The 22,170-nt window shown below is 45.2% G+C and overlaps 1 protein-coding gene across 4 annotated transcripts in view; it reads left to right on the top strand.

Moving 5' to 3' along the window:
* The window catches only part of GRID1 (glutamate ionotropic receptor delta type subunit 1), a 725,082-nt gene that overhangs the window by 426,168 nt on the left and 276,744 nt on the right, over window positions 1–22,170 (top strand). For all 4 annotated transcript variants that reach the window (XM_053923340.1, XM_024561244.3, XM_053923339.1 and 1 more), the window contains one exon: window positions 11,688–11,741. In XM_053923340.1, the coding sequence (XP_053779315.1) occupies window positions 11,688–11,741 (54 nt within the window). The remainder of the gene's footprint in view (window positions 1–11,687; window positions 11,742–22,170) is intronic.

The raw sequence follows: 22,170 nt of genomic DNA, 5'->3' as shown, positions 1-22,170 counted from the left end.
TTTCATAGTTCTGGGGGCCAGAAATTCAAGATCAAGATGTTGGCAGGATTGATTTGTGTGTGTGTGTGTGTGTGTTTGAGGGCTTTCTCCTTGGCTTATAGATGGTGTTATCTTTGTGTGCATTTTCTCTGTGACCATACATCCCTAGTGTCACTCACTCTTGCAACAACAGTCACATTGGAGTAAGCCTACTTGAATGGCTTCATTTTAACTTGACACCTCTTTATAAACCTTAGCTCTAAATACAGTCACAAGATGAGGTATTGAGGGTTGGGACTTCAACTTATGAATTTGGAGGGGCCAGAATTCAGCCTATAATATCCTGAGGACATTACTGTTAGTGTCCTTTGCGATTCTTCAGGGTGGGATTAGAAATGCAGAAGGCCGATATGACCATGCGTTTTCCACCTTAACTTGCAAGGCAGGAAGAGGCTCCAAAGCTATCTGGCCTGACTGTTTGGATAGAACAGTGACCTATCGTGACAGGATCGGGAGCAAGATACTTGAGTATATTAACTCCATATACTCAGGGAAGAAAATGAAGTTCTAATTGAGGGCCATAGAGAAACATTGATTAATAAGGGTTAGAGGAACAGATATAGGGCTCTTTACACAAATTATATTTTCTGTGCTATACTTTATCCATTTCTTATAACAATAAGAAATCTTTATGGTTGATTTTGATTATAATTGTTTTTGCCATCTAATAGAATCAAATCCTTATTCACATGCTGTTACTCACCCACCATTCGCCAACCTAATGCCCTTTTTCACCTCTGAGCCTACACATGCTGTTACATTAGACTGGGAGACCCTACTGTCCCACTACTAGCCATCCCCAACTTGGGGACTTCTACTCTCCAAAACAGTTGGTGTCTGGTTCCTGATTTCCTAAGCATATCACTATCACTGCACTTTCTCCCTTTACCCAGTAGAATTCTCTCTCTCTTTGGGTCTCTCTCTCCTAGTAGGCTGGATTTACTGAAGAACAGGGCCCAAGACTGCCTTACCTCCATGTCCAGCATCGTGCATAGTACCCGGCACCTTGTAGGAGCCCATGGCATGCTTGTTAAATGAGTGAGTGGTTCCTGCTTTTGTCTCCATCCCACCTGCTCATGGCTTTTCCTAAGTGTGACACCTGCTTCTTTGACTTTTTAATCCCATCATTTTCAAAGTAGATGAGTCAGAGAAGCCTGTCATTCTCCCTTGGGCCTCCCTTATGCCTTACTCTTTTTCTAGATGTTGTAAATTCCTCCAGTGGCCTATGAGGCTGGGTTCATTTCCAGCCCCAAAATTTATTTTAGTGGCCCTTTCCCTGGGCTCTGTACAGCCATACTGGCACTAATCAGAACCTGCCATACCCCTGGGCTACAGCCAACCTAGTGCTAGAGAGCAGAGTCAAGAAGCATCAAGTCTATGCTGAATGGATGCGGGGGAGGGGCTGAGACCCCCAATGAACCTGTTCCTGGTGGGACAGCTGGCAAAGCCGGTTATAGGACATGGTTGGTGGTGAGTTGTCTTATTGCTCTTTCCACCCAAGGTACTGATCCTAGAAGTCCCATGTTCACAGGTTTCTTGCCTATCAATACTATCTGTGGGCAGGGCCATTCTAGGCCAGCCACAGGTAGAGGCAGGCCTGTGGGGATGGAGAGTGGGTAGGTGGGCCATGCCCTGAGCACAAAGCACATGAGTATTGGGCTTCTGCTTCTTCCCCTCCCAGCAGCTCAGTTTGGACTTTACTGTGGGGCTCAGAGGGCTTTGGGCAAAAACTCAGCTGCTGGTCATGCTCAGGCCTGCACCCCAACTGCACAGAGGCTTGGTACTTGGAGGGAAGCCATCTTAAACGCTATAAGACAATTTATACTGTGGATTCTAAAGAAGTTTATTTCCCTCTCTTCCCTTTTCACTGAGTTTGCAACATGTTTTCCTCCGTATTCTCCAAGACCTCGGAGCTCCAGCCATGGCCTCTCTTAGTCATTTTCAGTGGAGCCAGAGTCCCAAGCTGAGCACCCCGGTGAGCCGCTGTGCATCACCCCCTCCCCGTCCCTGGTCCTCCAGCGCAGGGTACTTCCCTGCTTTCCCATGTCACACATCAGGGACTCCTTTCCTAACAATTCCTGAGCCAGGAAACTCCTCTAACTCTTGTCTCCAGAGTTGAAAAGAAGATATTTTTCTTTCTATTCCATTTTCTAAAGAGTCAGACTCACAAAAAAGAATACAAATTATACCCAGAAGCTCTTATCAGCTAGGTAAAGAATTGCTCCTTTCAACTTTATTGCCTTAAAAAGAATTCAAATGCTTCCATCTTTTAAAAACAATTTAGGCTGAAGAAAGGAATTAGATCCATGTGCAGCCGTGGCTTGCCTGGTTTTGGTGATTTGAGGGGGTTGCGATGTTAACCTTGAATTCTGATGCTTTAATTGAGTAGCCTAGGCAGTGTTGTTTCCCCAAGGGACATCCCACTGTGGGTCTGGGTCTCGGGGCTGACAGCCTCACATGGAGGCAGGCCTGTGGAGCCTTGTGTGACCCAGAAGTGTTGGGAGGGACTTTTCTGCCCTAAATGGTGCCTAGCCCCTCCTTCAGCAGCTTCTGATGCTGTGGATCCCCAGAGACAGTCTTTGGATGCAGGCAGTTCCTTCTCAAGCTCCAGTATACATGTGCAAATACTGGTGGGAGGGATAAGAAAACATTTCTAATCAGTTTTGCACTTGCTTTGTTTGTATCTGAAAATCACTTGAAGCTGGAGCTGAATAGCAGAGTGTATGAGAAATGGCTCAGCACAGCCACCTGCCATCCAAGAGCCGTCCATGTCCTCTGCCCTCTGGAGGACCATGTCTTCCTCCAGATTGTTCATAGCCCACTGCAGAGGTTGGCAGCTGCTCTTGCCAAACCAGAGCAGGGTGTAAATAGGCTCAGAAGTGATTTGTTTTATTATATATCTCAATCCTCAAAAGGGATTGTATAGTAGCATCCATGGGCCAAGGGCCAGGAATGCTTTTCTCCTGCATGAGACAAGACGGGATAGAGAAGCTGGCTCCTGTGGCCTTCTATCAGGACACAGCCTAGGTGTCTGTAATAGTGAGAACATGGAGAGACTTATTGGCCTCTGCCCTCCAGGTGGCAGGGAAATTATCAACCATTGGTTAAAATCCAAGTATCCATCAGGTGATATCATTGGCACTGCCTGGCTGCACTTCTCTGCGTTGATCTCATTAAACGGATCATGCCTATGAGCAGACTCCACTTCATTTTTCTGCCCATATTAATGTTTCTTCATAAATTGTCCACATGTAGCATATTCTCACTTTTTATTACAGCAAATTGCACCTCCTGCATGGCCCTGGAACCTGTCTCTATTTCATCTGAAGGATCCACAAATGATGTGTAATGAATCTTCATTCCCCAGAGGCTATGAGTGGGAACTTCTGCCCTCTGTACAAAGTGGAAGGCTGTTTGGAAGAGCTGTTTATCTCAAATTTGGTAAATAGTTAGGACTAAGGCTAGGGAGTTCTAATGATTGTCTAGAAATTGTTCAGATCTATCAGATTTTTATATGCATTTAATTAATTATACTTTCTTTTTTCAATAGCAACAAAATAGTTTTTCTGAGATCAAAGCCAATGTCAAAGAAATATATATATAATGATGAACACTCTCTCTCCAGTTACGGTAATACTTTTTTAAATGCCATTGACTGACCAAACTAGTCCAGAATTTCCATTGTTGTTAAGTGGGATATATGGGAACTTGCATCAGGAGGTTCAGCACTCAGCACAAATGAAGAAACAATTACTACATTCTGATAGAAAAGGTCTAAAATTTGACCATGTTTTTATCAGCTTCCAAAAGGTCATAATATCTTGCATTCATCCACATTTCAAGTTCACTTTGTTTCATCTTCAAGTTCTCTCAGATGTGTAGGAAAGAGTGCTATTTTCAAGTACAGGCAGTACTTACTTTGCGTGACACAGTGTTTACTGAAAATCAAGTGCATATTAAAGCCATGCAAAGTGAGGACACGGCCCCATATGCATGGGTTTTCGTAAATAATTTCGTAAATAGTGTGCACAGCAAGACTGCTTATATGTCAGTATCCCTTTTCACTGTGTGGGGCTTCCTGTTTATGTCCCTGGCCTTTCTCATACTCAGCATCAGGAAATATACGGGAGAGTTAATCCACCCACTTGTTCATTCCACAGACGTCTTTTGAAGTTCACTCTGCCTGGTGCTGTGTTGGGCAAGGGTCTGTGTGATAACTAGACCAGGCCTTAGCCCTTGAGGAACTCACCTCTTATGGAGGGACTGGGGGCTGCTCTACATATACAGAAATCCTTCAGCAACCAGAGGACCAACTGACCCAGGAGTTCTGGGGGGTTGGAGGGCAGTGGCAAGAGACTCCAGAATCCAGGATCTGACTTTACAGAAGCCTCTGGGGCTCCCCAGGTACACTGTCCAGGCCTCACCACTGTCTGCATTGCTTTTCAACTCAGTCCTTGCTGTTTTGCATTAACTACTTACCAAAAATGCAGAGTGTGAGTTTGTCTTCTCTCAGCTCCACATTGGAGTGAAGCACTATTAAGTGTATGGGCTTTGCCTCCAAAAGGCTGCATTGTTCTGCCTTGTTGTGCTAACCTGCTGGGTGACTTTGGGCAAATTTTTCCAACTGTAGGCTCATATCTGTGGCTTTTGTGAGGACTCAGTGAAGTATCATGTGCAGCGGGCTTACTTAGCTCAGGGTCTGGGGTTGGACCTTTTCAGTGCCAGTGATTGCACTATCCTGGACTAGCCCTCACCTCCAGCCTTTTCCTGCCAGCGCCTTCTCTGGACTCCCAGGTGGCAGGCTCAGATTTTCGTCAGCAAAAGAGCCTTCTTTGCACTCCCCAGAGATGGGTTTGGAAGTTATACAGTTTCCAGAGCAATGGTTGAGGTGGAAAGAGATAACCCATACTTGCTTAGGAGAGGCTGTCTTCTAGGAAGGGTCTTGGAGAAGAATCTGGAAAAGGGACCTGCACAGAGTCTAAGATTCCCCAATGGGACCTAGGAGTATGATGGCCCCTGGAGTAGGACCCACAGAACTGGGGAGAATGTTAGGGCAGTTTTCCTGTGAAAGCAAGGCCCCAGGAGGTTCTGGAGATAAGGCTGGAGTGAACAGAATTAGCTGCACTAGAATCTTGAGTTCTTTTTTCCAACAAGGTAGGCCCTGGGACCTGGAGTGGCCTGAGATAGTTCAGTGATAACCATGGTTTCCTGGTGATACTGGTATAACTTCTGAAACTCAGGTGCCATGATAGTTGTTTTTCCTATTTCCATGTAAACATTCTCCTCAGATCAACCATAGCCTTGCAGCCAGTTACTCCTCTTGCCTGCAAGTAGAGGGTGGGGCATCATATTCCCTCAAGCTTCAGAGGGGTGACGAGGCACAGAGGACATTGTTCCTAAATAGCATGTTGTTGCTAAGATAGCAGTGGGTCTTTAAACTTAGCTCCATATCTGCCCTTGGGAAAATGTAAGGCCCTGGGCTCCACTGTGGGGGTTGGGTTGGGGAGAAGAGTTCTGAAGTGTTAGGGCCTGGGTTTTATTTATTTATTTATTTATTTATTTATTTATTTATTTATTATTCAGTTACAATTGTCTGCATTTTCTCCCCATCCCTCCACCCCACATCAGCCAGTCCCACCTCCCTCCCCCGCCTCCACGCTCCCCCTTGATTTTGTCCTTGTGTCCTTTATAGTAGCTCCTATAGACCCCTCTCCCCACTATCCCCTCCTGGGTTTTAAAAAGATCCTAACTGTCCACAAGCTTTCTGTTATCTCAAGGCTCCCAGTGTTGGGAGGGGGGTGCCTAGATAAGTGGCCAAGAATTAACACATACATAAATAATTGGTGGCATTTGCTCTTTGTAAAATAAATCCTCAGTAATGTGGCTGGAAGGCTTCCATGTGGAGGCTTTTTTCTATTCCATTTACTGTTCCTTTAGGCCAAATGAAAGTGAAACAGGCTCATACTAGTGTGTGGTGGGCCCAGTCTGTTGAATGGATGAAGAAACGAGAGATTATGCATTTCTATACATTCAAAAGAGACCACCAAATGCCAACCAGGTAGGAGATGGGAGTGGAAGGAAAGGGAGGACCTTCGTGTTAACCGTTCATCTATAGTGCTGGAAGTTTTACATGTAATTTCATCTAGTTCTCACAATAACCCCGAGGTGGGAGGTGTTTGTACCACGTTGCATTGCAGAAGCAGAGTTGGAAGTGAGAATTTATTAAGAAGTCACCCACAGGATGAAAGGAAGACAGCAGGGGGTGAAGACATGCAACAGGGACATGAGGGAAACCTGGGAGCAAGGTCAAGGAAGCAGTTTTGGCTTGTCCTACAGAGGGATTCTGGAAACTGCTAAGCTTGCACTTAGAGCTGTCCCCTTTGGGGACAGGACGACCAGGATTTGTGCGTGTGACACCCTCAGTGCTTGGTTAGGGTTGTAGCTTTCCAGGCACCATGAACGCCAAGCAGGCTCTGGCAGCCTGACCCATTGGTGTCTACCTTTGGGAATGAGCACACAGAAGGCAGTGTGCTCAAGGATCCTAGTGGGAATTGAGGGAAAGGGGCAGAGCAGCAATAGCACTGTTGGCACTGGACCGCCTTTTAGGCAAGGAACTGCTGCTGCGAAAGGTGGAATGGCTCACCCAGGAACACTCAGTTAAGCAATAGCAAGACTGGGATTTGACATGCTCCACTTGCCTGCCTCCTCCTTACATTGCTCGCTCTGAGAGGAAAGGGAAGTGTTGGCCTCCACGTACCTCATGGGTGGGGAGAAAAAGGGAAACAACAATACTTCGAAGGGGGATTGGCCCTGGAGAGACACTGCCCGCTGGGCTCCTCCCACAGAGCTGGAAGCTCTCAGGTAATGAGGAAGGGAGTGAGGGGTATTCCTGCTTAATCTGCAGTAGCTTCTTCTCACCATCCATCTCAGCTTCTGTGTGAGTTGTACCCTCTGGAAAAAGCTGCAGCCAAGTGCTATTTATCTCCACATGGAGAAAAGAGGCTTAACAAATTAGCTGATGCTTAACTGGTGAGAGGAAGTAGGACAGAAAAGTTGGCCAGTTGTCCTGTGGGGCTTTCTGATCAATTCTCTTCATCAATATTCTCTGTGCATGAGTCTGAGACCAGGTGGGAAGATTCCTTAGACTAGCCAGGGCTCCCAACTGCTTACAACTGGCAAGTGCCCACAACTAAGTCAGGTCTCTGTGCTGCTGATTCCTGTGGGGACATGCAGAGGACCTCTGTCACCTGCAGGATTGCACCCACATCTTCAGATTCCCTACACATTCTGGAGCAGGGCTCCCAGTCCTGAAGGTTGAGAGAGATGGGCGGGACTCTGAAACATCACAGGATCACCATTCTCAATGATTTAGGATTCCTAGGACTGGGGCTCAGGGGTCCACATTTTAAAAAGCTCCCTAGGAAGCCCTTAGATCAGGGGTGACAAACTCATTTTCACTGGGGGCCACGTCAGCCTCACGGTTGCCTTCAAAGAGCTGAATGTAATTTTAGGACTGTGTAAATGTAACTACTCCTTAACAGTTAAGCGAGAGCTCAGTGCTGATGCCCGGTAGAAACAAGGTGCGGGGCCAGATAAAACAAGGTGGAGGGTTTGATTCCGCCCTCGGGACTTGTGTTTGCCACCTGTGCCTTAGATGGTTGGGGAAGGTCATCCAGAAGATGTAATTGCTGGGTTGAACTGCGAGCTAAATCCAGGCTTCCTACTCCCTCCCCTGTGCTTCGAATGTACGTTCTGCTTGCCTCCCGGTGTTAGAAGCTGCCCAAGGACATATCCTTGAGATAGCAATGTGGTGATGAGACTCTCTGGACTGGATATGTGACTGAACCCAGTTAAGGCCCCTATGTGCATAACAATCTAGTTAAGGCCTCTAAATAAATTTTTAAGATTCTGGAGGGCAGGTGTAGAAAACTGTCCTGCAGCCACCCAATATAAACCTTGTAAGTTTCCCTTGCTTATTAAATCTGCCATCTACCAATCTGGAGTGGTCCTCCATTTTCTCCAGTCTCTTCCTGCCCTCTACATATAGAGGCTGGTTTCAGATTATATCCAGGAAGCTCCTGGCCAGGTTTGCAGAGCAAACTACATGCAGCTAGACTGGAGAACCACTGCTGCAGAATGTCAGTACATGATGGAGCCTTAGCCCTCACCCATGACCAATCTCCATGCTGATACTTAAAACCTTTCAGGGTGCTGCTGTTCACTTTCCACTTAGGCGCTTGCCATGACACTTCGCTACTCCTGAGGCAGCCCGTTCCATCTTGAATGACTTGGAAAGTCATGTAAGAGAGAAGGTTCTCTCTTACATTGAGCTGATATCTGCCTTCGTGATTACTGGAGGCCTTCATTCTAGATCAACTTTCAAAGGCTGCAAAGAGTAACTCCAATCTCTCTTGCACATGACAGTTCTTTATGTGTTTAGGGAAACCTATACTGAACTGGCCTCTAAACTTCTGTGGTCACTTTAACTGGCCATTGGTTTACCCTGTTCCACTCCATGATCAATTCCAGTCTGCTGTGTTCTCCTTCAAGCCCAGTAGCCAACCCCTCAGGGTACAGAATGGACCTGTAGCTTTTTGCCTTTCATGGGTCTTTATTCAACACTATTGCTTTCAAGTCTCATCTCCCCGTTTACCCTTCTGCTCCTGGAAACAAGTGTAGGACATTGAGATTAGCCTTGTTAAGCCACATCTCCTTTCAGATTCAGTTCAGTGTTCTGGCTTTCTGAGATGTTATGGCCTCCTCACAGCTCTGTGTCATGTGCAGATTTGATGGGCATGTAACTGGTGTCCTCCTGTGAGTATTAAGGAGGAGCTGAGGGGTTAGGAATGAAGCAGACAAGAGCCCAGCAGGGTGCTGTAGAGTGTTCTCAGAGCACTGTGAGTCCACGTCTTCCCCACCCCCCCTTCCCTGGGTCTCTGAGCTCCTGAAGATACTCATGAAAGTCTGCATGTTGAGAGGAGAGAGGCTGTGGGCTGGGTGGCCATGACTCTCCCCTGAGGTGCTTTCTCTTCGTCACCCCTTCTAAGCATCTGAAGTCCTCTTAGCTTCTGTGGAGAGGGCTTGGTTTACTGATTTATAGAATGAGGCAGGAGGTGTCATTGGGACATCACCCTGTGAGGTGCCCAGGCTAGTACAGACTCCTGTCTCTACTTGTCTTCACAGGGGGTGACATCCTCATATTCGCAGGCTGGAGAAGGAGTCTGTACTCTTTACCCTGACATGGCCCAGGAAAGCCCCCTGGGCCAACCCTTGGTATTCTGTGTAGATGTGGGATGCTAGAGCTGCCCTGGGCCTCCCTAGGCTCTTATTTCCACATGCTTATTGTGTTGGCCAACAAACTTGTCCATTGCTTATGTAAGTGAGGTTCTAAAAGAACCCTGCGTAATAACAGTGCTGTGTAGTAACGGGTCTCAGATATGGCTGGTCACTGGGGAGGCAGGCTCTTTACCCTTCAATTCCTCATCTGTTAAGAAGGATGAGTCAGATCTCTATGTATTGATACAGAAAACTATTCTTGATACATCAGTAAATCAAAAATGATAGCTATATCCTGATGTGTATTTCATGATCCTATTTTAATAAAAAAATCTGTCTCATATATGTATATAGATAGTACTTGCAGATGTGACTGAATATTTCTGGATGAAGACACCTCACATGATCTCTAGAGGGTGAATTTGGAGGGATAATGGGGCATTTTTACTACTTTAGCACATTTAAAAATGGGGCAGGGTTATGGGATGATATTGAACATTCTTTTTTTTCTGTATTTTTTCAAATAAAAAGTAATAAGAATTACGTTACAAAAGTATGAAAACATAAAAATGAAAGAGGGCTATGATCTGATAGCTCTTTGCCAGGTTTGTAGGTGGCCTGGCACAGTGCTTAGAGCTAAGTAAGTGCTTTGCACATGCAAAATGAGTATTTTTATGGGAGCATGCTTGAAAACTATCAGTTCATTCTGATGCAGATTCCGTCCAGCTGGGTCTGTATGTTGTGGATGCAACGAACAAATTCACATGGACTGCAGAAGTCCTGTGGAGAAAAAGGGACGGCATGGCCACTCTCTGAGTGAGAGAGGGGCTTGACCCTTGCCTGGACAGGCTTTTATTGCTTTCTGGGAGCATTACTTCAGGGAAGGTCTTCATTCATTATTGTCAGGCAGTAGTGATCAAACAATAGATAACATTCAAAGAACTCTGAGGGCTTATTCTGAGTCAGGGTCAGTTAGCTAAAGGGCCATAAAACTTTGGGAAACAAACTCATTTCATGCTTGGACCCTTACCAGAAAATTGAGGACATTCTTAGCAAAGCAGGTTTCACAGAATTTTATGCATTCTTTCTTAGGCTTGATCGCCCCAGGGAACCGCCCATTCCTGCCTAGGGCTGCACTGCCCTCCAGCATTTTTTCAGGCTTAAGTCAGGCAGGGGAAGTAAGACAGCCAAGAGATTAGGAGACTTCTTGCAGACAGAATGAGGACTCAGGCTATGTCAAAGCTGAGGGGCAAGGACCATCACCCCCTTTAACTATAGCCCCCCAAGTCCTTCCCTGAGGGCCCCTTTGCGGCAGTGCCTGTCATAGGTCATCCCTCCCTTGAGGAATCTTACCCATCATTGGCTAACCAGTCATCTGCCCAGGGCCAAGCAGGGTGAAGTAAAAAGGGGCAGAGGCGGTGCTCCTACCAGGAAGATAAGCTTTGTCTCCTTAGTGGATTATGGTCCCAAGGTCTCTTTACTCAGCCTTAGCCATGGGGGGTTACAGCTTCTGAAACCAGGCAGGGTGGTTCCCAACACTTTCTACTTCTTTCAAAAAAGCACTCAAAAATATCTGAGAAACAATATAAGTTACTGAGTCCTATCCACTTTGCCCTCCAACACTTCATTCACACATTCAACAGCATTTATTGAACACCTACTCTGTGCTAATTATGGTTAAGTTTCTGGGACATAACTGTGACCAAAACAGATGTGGCCCCTGACCTCATGGAGACCCCCACATGGTGGAGGAGATAGATAATAAGAAATAAATAAACTGATGACTATTCAAGCACAGGGATGGCAGGTACTATAAAGAAATAGAACAATGTGCTATGAGAGAGAATGATAGGGGTAGGGTTACTGCCCAGGATAGAAAGAGCCAGTTCTCTGGGTCCTAAAGAATTGAAGGCAGCTCAGAGACTCAGCTGTCAGCTGTTGTCTTCCTGGGTGTCATTCAGGTGGCTAGAAAGCCACTGTAACCCCCTCTTCCAGATTTCTGATACTCTTGCCTCAAACAATGATGTCACATCCCCTAAGTGCACCTCAAGAAAGGAGTTTGCAGGCATTCTCTGGGAGGGGAGAGGTGCCTGGCCTGGGGCCCTGTGATGCCCACAGGAACTGGAGCTTCTAACCTTACTCAGGGCTGGTGCATGAAAGCTCTGAAGAATAGCTGGAATCAGATGTCTGTGTTCAAGTGACTTGTCTTGTAGCTCAGGTAGCCAGAGATGGCCCCAGGGGGACAGCATGTTTTATGAGGAAAAAATTCTCCAAGAACAATGTTTATCAAACCCTATCTCAACAATTTTCCTGTGTGTCTGCCAGCTTCTGGCTTGCTTCTGTTCATGTTCATTTTCTTTTTCTCTCTGCAGGCCGTTGAGACCAACCTGGCTTCCAAGGACAGCCACTGGGTCTTTGTCAATGAGGTAAGAGCTCAGAATGGCGAGGGGTGTGGCCTTCCCTGAGCCCTGCCCCTTGGGAAACCTTGGAGTGATCCTTTCAGGTCCAAGTCTGACTTGGGGTGCTGGAGTGATTCCAGGGGTCCACTGTGCCCAAATAAGAGGTTAGAGAATTGGATTTGACCTGCCAAGATGCTTACCTGAAGCAGGTGCGAATCAGTGAAAGAATCTAAGACTTGAGTCCACAAGGAAGTCTAAAGTCAAAGAGAAGTTGTATCAGGTGTTTGGTGTGCAGGGTGAGTGGAGGCAGCCAGTCAGGTCAGAGGCTGGAGAGAGTAGGGTAGGTTAGAAAATGGGGTACAGAGGGGATGGGGCAAAAGAATGGGGAGGAGACAGAGGTTGCATTTCATGAAAGAGGTTAAAAGTGTGTGTTATGTGATTCTGTGTGAGTGCATGTACGTAACAGTATGTGTGTGAGCATATGTGTATATAGAAATGCATGTGTGAGTGTGTATGAATAAGTGTGTGCATATGTATGTAAGTGTGCATGCATGTGCACATATGAATGTATGGTTGTGTGTGACTGTGTATATGTGTGCGTGTTCCCTGTGCAGCTGGTGGGGGTAGGATCCCTCCCATTGACTGGCCACCCCTCTGGTTTGACCCTGGGAGGAATGGCAACACCAAAGTTCCGCGGTGGCTTGGTCAGTTCTCACTAATTACACCCTAGCCTCTTCCATGCTGCAGGCATGGCACAGGTGTGTCCTGTAACCACACCCTAGCTTTCCCAAAGAATCCGTCTTCTCCCACATTCATTCAGGAAGCACTGACCTGGGCAGCCTGGGTGCCATGCAGGCTATTAACAGAGCCGACTTCAGAAGGTGCTTTCTGGTGCCTGCTTTCATCAGGGCCTTGGCCTCAGCTGCTTCTAAATTAACTGATCAGTTTCTAATGGCCTCACCCTAGAAGATGCAAAGTTTATAGTGTGAGTTATTTATTTGTTTATGACGTGTGTTTCTTCTTTAGCTTAGTGCTAATATGGCTGGAATAGTTTCGGGTAGCTTATTTCAATAATTTCACATATATCAGATAGTAGCTGCTTGCAAGGTCTACTTGTCATGGATTTCCTCCATATATTTACGTCTTATTAGCTCCATGTCCCCGTGGGCCAATTGGAGACATGTGCAATAGCTATCCATTTACCTTGAGTTGCTGATGGCTGTGCTGGTAGTTAGGAGAAGGGACGAGACAGCCACCACCCCATTATTCAGAGCCTGCACGAGTCCTCCTTGGTCCTCGGGAAGTTTTGATCCTCTGGGTTTTGCGAGCTTCTTTATAGGTTCTTCAAAGTCCAGTTTTCCTTGTTTCGGAGAAGGGCTGTGTTCCCTGTGCCCCTTAAGGCAAATATCTGCCGCTGGCTTTACTTTTTGGTGACTCCTCCAAATTGGAGAGCCAGTGTTTCTCTGTTTGCCAGTGTTCAAAAATGCTCTGTTTTCATGTTTCTAGCCTGTTTCCTTTTCTCTTCCCTAAATCTCTACTCACCCCCAGAGCCTTCTGTCCCTCTTGATCCCCTCTTCAGGACTGGGGTTCATTTCAGACTGGCCTGTGTAAGGCACCCCCAGGGCATTGCTGGGGCACTAGAACCCAGGGTTTATTTCATGTCATCAGGAGGAGTCAGGTGAAGGCACAACTGTCAGAGCCACACTGGAGCAGCCTCACCCAAGAGAATATCTGTTCCCCACCCGTCGGTAGTGCACCCTGGGCCAGCACACCCTGGGCTGAGTGTGTTTTCCAAAAGGGCCCTCCCTCTTTCTGGATTTCCTTTTCTATGGGGAGGCCCTTCCTCTTAAGAATAAAGGGATAGCAGCTACCATTGCTTGATCATCTATTATATATGCCAGGTACTTTACTACACTTGTTACCATCCTTAGTCCTTATCAACAACCCTGAAGGCAGTTATTATCATCCCCATTTTACAGATGGGAAAAGGGAGGCTTGAGAGGTGAAATCACATGTTCAAGGTCATACAGCTATTAAATGGTGCATCTTGGTATTCTATATGATGACTTTCTGGCTCCAAAGCCTTTTACCAAGTGGCGCCATCATGCACATGGCCTTGGCAAAGATCTTAACTGGTGGCCAGGGTCTAATTCAGTAAGGTATGCACACTGACAGAGACACTTATGGACATTCTTGAAGTCTGCAAGGGGGCCTCTTGCAAAGCTTGGACCCACGGATTCTGGCAACCCTTGCGTGGCCTCTGGGTAATGATGGAGGTGTTCTCTAAATTGTACATAGACTTGTCCTTAGGAGCCAGCTATATTCAGAGTGACTGTTTCCTGTTATAGCATGGCCCTGTTGAACACAAAAGTCCCGTTACCCTTAGGACAGTTGCTGGCTAGGGTAAAATAAAGTGGGAAAAAAAGAGTCAGGTGCAGGCACTTGGTAGCTCCAAGATTCAGCAGCTGTACTGGGGCTCCATCATTTTGCTTCCAGAACTAAAGGAAATTCAGTTTCTCAGAGGAGCTGAGGTCTAGGCCTCTTACATTTTCTCCCAAAGAGACCTGCAGTAGGTCCCCAGCTCTGCCTCTGCCTGCCTCAGTCCTCACAGGGTGTGTCCTCCAGTTTCCTTCTATTTGTCTTGCTTAATGTATTTTCCTGGATTCAAGATAAACACTCAGGGGCACATGTTTTTGTTTGCTTGCTTTATGCAGTGGTTTTCTTACTATGCCTCCCTTCACTAGGGAATGCTGTTGTTGCGTATGATAGGCCTGTTTTGTTTGGAGAAGGGGAAATTGGATTCATACAACGGCTGGTGAGTCTGTGAGCCTTACTGATAGTTTCTTTGGGTCTCTGAACTCCACTTTGGGGGGTGGCAAACAGAAGTGCTTTGGGGTATAAGCTATATTTTCATTGATTATGTTACATTTTAGCTTGGAGGACAGTGGAGGATTCAAAAGAACTTGAGGGAAGCAAAATGAACCATTAGTCAAGGGGGCCAGAATCCCCAATGCCCCATGCAAAATGTAGACTTTTGGAAAGGTTTGCTTGAAGTCAGTTTGGTGTACACAGGGTAGCACAAGTTGCTTTGATAAGCACTTTCCAGTTGGCCTCCTAGAGAAGACAGAGGCAGTGATTAAGACCAGACTCTGAGGGATGGTGGGGACCACTCTGGGTCATTCATGAAAAACTGCCAATTCAGGACCAGCCAGCTTTGACTTTGGATGAGCTAGGTTGCTTCTGGAACCTCATTATCAGCTTGGTTGTAGTGCTGCCTTTCCACCTGGTGGCCTTCAGCAGATCCCAGGTGAGCCAGTCCTCTCTCTGGCCTGTTGATTCCCAGATGTGCTCAGGGCTGGGTGGAATCAGTACAAAGAGAGGAATGGCCTTCTGTGAGTCTCTGCATCCAGGCCGGAGACATGTATCTCATGGTCTGGTCTCCTGGGAACTTTTTGGAGGAAATTATTTTATGGAATATGTATATAACTTCCAGCTTCTTCTACAGCCAACCATGATGCAGGCTTGAAGCTCTCCGATGTTGGACAGCTGTCATTGTTAGTCTACTCCTTCCAAACATGGAACCAAATTACACTTTGATGGAAATGGTTTAAATTGCTTAATAAGCAATGCAGAAGCACATGTATAACTCATGAGGTGCTTAGGTTTTCTCAGCAAGTGAAGCTCTGAGTTATGATCTGTGGCTCAGCAGGGGCCCAAGAGGTAGGTGGGTTCTAAGGAGGGAGGAAGCACAGCTGACAGGCCCTCAGCATCCCTGCCCTGTTTCCAGCATACGTTGATGACCCCACATCCCATGTCCATTCCAGACCTTGCCTCTGAGCTTTAGACCCAGCGATCCAGATGCCTTCTTGACTCAGCTGCTTAAGAGGCCTTATGACCACCTCCAGCTCAGTGCATCTCTATCTGAATCATCTGCCTCAATGTGGTTCTCACTCAGTGCTCCAATTTCAGAGCCAGTGTCCCATGCTTCTTGATGCCTCCCTAGCCAATGGAGAAAATCTCTCATCATGTGCCTGCCTCAAGCCCACTCCAAGATGGCCCCGACCACATCTGTGCATGTTAATGTACTTCTTAGCCTTCTGCTCACTAACTCATAGGTCATCCCAGCAAGCATTGGGTGACTTGCTGTTTCCTATATTTATTCTCCTCTCCTGACTCTGGGCCTTTGCCAGGATTTCCTTTTATGCCTGGAATGCCTTTCATGAATCTTTGATTGTCAAGGACATACCTTTCCTGCAAGGGCCTGCTAAACATCGCCTCTGCCCAGAGGTCTTCCTTCATTTCCCCCATTAGAGTTATTCACTCCCCTTGCCCCAGCTCTGCTGTGCTGGGGACTGATACAAGCGCCTGACTCCCTGATCAGCCTGTAAGTAAGAGCTGAACCTCCTTTCTGTCCCAGCAATTCTCAGGTCTTGAGAGTCCCCAGCTCGAGAGGCTCAGCCACAGGGGAGGTGCTGGGTGAAGGCTCCCATTACAGGCTCTGCCTGTTGCTTCCTCTGCTGCTTGTTTAATTGCCTACACATGGAGGGAGAGGCATTTATAACCACCTCAATCTTTCATGGGCTCAGAAAGCTGTGATCCTCCTCCATGAGCCACAGCTGTGGTGTGTCAGCACCCCTTATTCCGTGTCCCCACCTTTTCTGTACCTGCATTATGAGTCCCATGGGATACAAGCTCTGCCTCTGAGGCACATGCCTGCTCCCTTTGGCCTGGAGCAGGCCGTTGGCAGGTAGCAGGGTATCCAGGCAGGTGGGCAGGGGAGTACCCGCCAGGCTTCCTACAGCAGTCTCCAAATTGTGTTTGGGAACACATGTTGTGCTAATTCATCGGTGTTTGTGGGAAAAGGATTCTGTGATCAAAGAGGGTGGATAATTTAAATGGCAAGGAGCAGGTGTCTCCTGCAGGCATCTTTTGTCTCATATATGCAGTGCTTTCCAAGGATGAGGCAGTGCACATGTGCATTTGTGTTTCCAACACTCCTGTGCCTTTTCTCTTGTTATCTGCTCACCTCTGCTGGAGTAGGTTTTGGCAAGTGGTGGAGTGTCAGCGCCCATTGGATAGAGTTCAGATTCCTCCATGTGACACATGAGGCTGCTCACGAGCTGACTTCAGAGCCCTCTGAACATAAAAAGACCATGAGATGAATGCTGAATTAAATAGCTTAAAGAATTCTCTACTTGGGTCATAGAGAAAGAGAGGAAGGGAAAAGATTTAATTTTTTTTCTTCCTTTCATTTTGAATATTCCAATTCTGTTTGGATATTAAGTCCCTGTTCATCTGCAAATTAATTTAGTAACACTCAAAAACAATTATGTTTCTTCTAATCTATTCACTTGTTTCTCTCTCCAGTCCTACTGAGGAGTCCTTCAGGACAGGAATCATATCTTACCCACTCTGTAGTCCCAGCTGAGAACTCAAAACAAATAATCAGGGTTGCCATATATCAGACATTAGATGGAGCCAGGCACTTTTTTTGAGCATTACTTTCTTTATCTATTGCACTTTAAAAATTAATAGCTTTATTCAAGTTTAATTCACATACAATAAATGCATATATTTAAGTGTACAACTTATGTTTGACACATGTGTATACCTATGAGACCATAACTATAGTGAAGGTAGTGAACATAGAAGACACCAAAGTATCTTTGGGTCCTTTTGTAATCCTGCCCCCTTGCCTCACCTGGCCATCTGTTTCTGGCACTACAAATTATTTTTATTTTGTAGAGTTTTATGTAGATGCAATCATAGTATGTATTTTTTTTATTTTTCTATGGCTATTTCCCTTCAGATAATTATTTTGAGATTCATGCCTATTGCAATGTATAGCAATAGTTCCTCTCTATTTGTTGATAAGTAGTATTCAAATATATGGATACACCACAATTTGAATATCCATTTGCTATTGATGGATATTTGGGTTGTTCTAGATTTTGATGATCATAAAAAAGGCTGCTATGAACATTCATGTACATACAAGTCTTCGTATGGACATATGCTTTCATTTTCTGGGGGTACATATTTACAAGTAGAATTGCTGGGTCATATGATAGAATTATGTTTTAACTTTCTAAGAAACTTCTAGTTCTATGAGAATTCAGTTGCTCCACATCTTCTTCAGTACTTGGTTTGATCTGGGTTTTTGGCATTAGCCATTGTAGTGGTGTGTATGGTACTTCATTGTAATTATTATTTCCCTGGTAAGAAATGATACTGAGCATCCTTTCCTGTGTTTACATGCATCTATATCTGTGTCTTTAAGGGGAGACTGAGATAATTGATTAGAGACATTTATTTATTGCTTTCTGTGCTATAAGCTTCTGCTTAAGGGATTTAATGGCAACACCCAAATTTTGTTATGTTGTGTTTTCATTGTTATTCAGTTCAAAATACTTTGTATATTACCTCTTGATTTCTTCTTTGACCCATGGGTTGTTTAGAAGTATGTTACATAGTTCCCAAATATTTGGGGATTTTTCTCTTACTGATTTTTAATTTAGTTCTATTGCAGTTGTTAGAGAGTAGTTTCTATTACTTGATTACTTTTTTAAAAAATATTTTTTGATATATTTATTGATTATGCTATTACAGTTGTCCCATTTCCGCCCCTTCACTCAACTCCATCCTGCCCACCCCCTCCCTCCCACATTCCCCCCCTATAGTTCATGTCCCTCGATCATACTTATAAGTTCTTTGGCTTCTACATTTCCTACAATATTCTTGCCCTCCCCTGTCTATTTTCCACCTATCATTTATGCTATTTATTCTCTGTACCTTTCCCCCCTCTCTCCCCCTCCCAATCCCCTATTGATAACCCTCCATGTGATCTCCATTTCTGTGGTTCTGTCCCTGTTCTAGTTGTTTGCTTAGTTTTCTTTTGTTTTGGTTTTAGGTGTGTTTGTTAATAACTGTGAGTTTGCTGTCATTTTTACTCTTCATATTTTTTATCTTCTTTTTCCTAGGTAAGTCCCTTTAACATTTCATATAATAAGGGCTTGGTGATGATGAACTCCTTTAACTTGACCTTATCTGAGAAGCACTTTATCTGCCCTTCCATTCTAAATGATAGCTTTGCTGGATAGAGCAATCTTGGATGTAGGCCCTTGCCTTTCATGACTTGGAATACTTCTTGCCAGTCCCTTCTTGCCTGTAAGGTCTCTTTTGAGAAATCAGCTGACAGTCTTATGAGAAGTCCTTTGTAGGTAACTGTCTCCTTTTCTCTTGCTGCTTCTAAGATTCTCTCCTTCTGTGTAATCTTGGGTAATGTAATTATGATGTGCCTTGGTGTGTTCCTCCTTGGGTCCAGCTTCTTTGGGACTCTCTGAGCTTCCTGGACTTCCTGGAGGTCTATTTCCTTTGCCAGACTGGGGAAGTTCTCCTTCCTTATTTGTTCAAATAAGTTTTCAATTTTTTGTTCTTCCTCTTCTCCTTCTGGCACCCCTATAATTCAGATGTTGGAGCGTTTCAAGATGTCCTGGAGGTTCCTAAGCCTCTCCTCATTTTTCCGAGTTCTTGTTTCTTCATTCTTTTCTGGTTGGATGTTTCTTTGTTCCTTCTGGTCCACACTGTTGATTTGAGTCCCAGTTTCCTTCGCCTCACTATTGGTTCCCTGTACATTTTCCTTTGTTTCTCTTGGCATAGGCTTCATTTCTTCACGTAGTTTTCGACCAAATTCAACCAATTCTGTGAGCGTCTTAATAACCAGTGTTTTGAACTGTGCATCTGATAGGTTGGCTATCTCTTCCTCGCTTAGTTGTATTTTTTCTGGAGCTTTGAAGTGTTCTGTCATTTGGGCCTTTTTTTTTTTTTGTCTTGGCTCATCTGTTACTTAAAGGGGAGGAGCCTTAGGTGTTCCCGGGGGCGGGGTAATGCTGGTTGCTGCGCTGTGATGCTGTACGTGGGGGAGGGGCTGAGAGGGAGCAATGGCGCTCGCTCCACTCTCCACCGGATTTTAGTCACTCCCTCCACTACCCACAATCAAACTGGGCCCCTCTGGTGCTGGTTCCCAAGTGGGTGGGCTTGTGCACACTCTAGGCCCCTGTGGGTCTCTCCAATGACCTCTCCTGTGAGGCTGGGAGTCTCTCCTGCTGCCGCCCCAACCCCCACAGGTGTTTTCAATCAGAGGTTTGAGGCTTTATTTCCCCTGCGCTGGAGCCCTGGGTTACGTGGTCTGCTTAGCTCCCCGCCGTTTGTCCCGGTTTATCTGTGCGTGCGAGTGTGGGGCCATGGGGAGCTACCCGCCAGTCTGCCTGCCCCGTTCTCCACCACTCTGAGTCCGGCCCTCTTGGTTTATCTGTGCGCAAATGTGGGGCCACAGGGTCTGCTAGTGGTCAGACTGCCTGCCCGTTGTCCCACACTCTGCCAGTCTCGGTCCCACCACGGCAACTCGAGTCCTCTCCACCCCGGTGCCCGGCTCCGCCCCTCCTACCGGTCTGGATGTATGTTTCTTTTTTATCTACTTGGTGTCGGACTTCCTTGCCATTCGATTTTCTGTCAGCTCTGGTTGTGTGAGGAGGCGCAGTGTGTCTACCTACGCCGTCATCTTGGTTCTCTATTTGATTCTTTTAAATTCACTAAAACTTATTTGAAGTTCAGTACATTGTCATTCTTGATAGATGTTTTACATGCATTTGAAAAGGATGTTTAATCTGTTCATATTTTATAAATGTCAATTAGGTCAATTTAGTTGATAGTATTGTTTATATCTTTTGTCTCCTTGATGATGTTTTTGTCTACTTGTTCTATCAGTTATAAGAGAGGTATCAAAATAGTATTTATTTTTTAATTATTTTATTTTATTTTTAGAAGGGAAGGGAGGGAGAAAGAGAAGGAAACAGCAATGTGTGGTTGCCTCTAGCGCACCCCCTACTGGGGACCTGGCCCGCAACCCAGGCTTGTGCTCTACCTGGGAATTGAAGCAACAACCATTTGGTTCCCAGGCTGGCATTCAATCTACTGAGCCACACCAGCCAAGGCAAAATAGTCAACTTTAATTGTTAGCTTGTCTGTTTCTCCTTGAGGTTTCATCAGTTGTTTCATATATTGTGAAGCTTTGTTATGAGGCATAAATGTTTAGAATTTTTATGTCATTTTTTTTAAAAAAGACTTTTATTTACTTTATCTTTAGATAGAGGGGAGGGAAGAAAGAGAGGGAGAGAAACATCAATGTGTGGTTGCCTCTAGCGCACCCCCTATTGGAGACCTGGCTGCAACCCAGGCATGTGTCCTGACTGGAAATCGAACCAGAGACCCTTTAGTTTGGAGGCTGGCTCTCAACCCACTGAGCAACACCAGTCAGGGTAGAATTTTTATGTCCTTTTGATTAATTGATATGTTATCATTATGAAAGGACTTTATCCCTCTGCTTCTGAAATATTCTCTGCTGAGAAATATTCTTTATCTGATACTACTGTAGCTATTACAGATTTGTTGTGATTAGTGTTAGCATAATTCTTTTTTCATTCTTTTACTTTTAACCAGCTTGTTTCTTTATGTTTCTTGAAGTTCTTTCATACTTGGATGTAGTTATTTTATCCATTCTAACAATCTGCTTTTTAATGGAAATGCTTAGATAATTCACATTTAATGTGAGTGTTGATATTGTTAGTAGAGGGTGGAATCATGGAAGCCAAGTGAAGAACCCACTTCAAACAGGAGGGGGAGCTCACTTATGTCACGTGCTGCTACTATGGAGATGTGATGGTGATGTTGGGAAGGGCTGGAGGACCAAGTCTCCAGGTACTTCAACTTATGTTATTTCATTTTACAGGCAAGGAAACAGAGGCTCAGAGAGATGGATTGACTTTTCAGTGTCACTTAGTAAGTGGCAGAGTCAGGATTTGACCATGGGTATGCGTGACTCCAAATTTAAGAAATACCTCGTATATGCTATGTCATGAAATACCTATGTCATGCTGCCCGTCTCTTGCCTGTCCCCATCACACTCAGCACTAACTAAATGCTGAATACATGACTGATTCCCAGCAATATTAGAAATTTTTCATAATTTAAAAGCAGTAATAAGTTCTTGTGGTAGAACGTCTTATTATAAACCTTTTATTATTAGATTCATTCCCTTTACGTTATTTTACTTTATTTTAAAAACTCCTATGGAAAAGGTTAAAGAACCTGCAAAAGTCATCACAGAAATAAGCTAATACCTGTTACATGAGTACTATTCGAAAGGAACAAACTATATTCACTAGAAATGTGTCTATGAGATTTAATTTCATGCTTATAGATATATGAGGAAGTTTTTATGTAATGTTATTCTTCATCCCTTTTCAATGCCCCCTGAGGAGGGTACTTCTTGCTGCACAGATGGGGGGTTTGGGGACCAATAACTACGAAAGTAGGGATAGACTGTTGTTTTAGACCAGTCTTTGGGAACACAGTATGGATATGTGTTGGCTCCAGTGCTTGCCACTTCCGTGACTTT

This window comes from Desmodus rotundus, chromosome 4, assembly GCF_022682495.2.
Source record: "Desmodus rotundus isolate HL8 chromosome 4, HLdesRot8A.1, whole genome shotgun sequence".
In the NCBI taxonomy this organism is placed as follows: domain Eukaryota; kingdom Metazoa; phylum Chordata; class Mammalia; order Chiroptera; family Phyllostomidae; genus Desmodus; species Desmodus rotundus.
The sequence above is the reverse complement of the archived record's forward strand: the minus strand, read 5'-3'. Positions and strand labels throughout refer to the sequence as shown.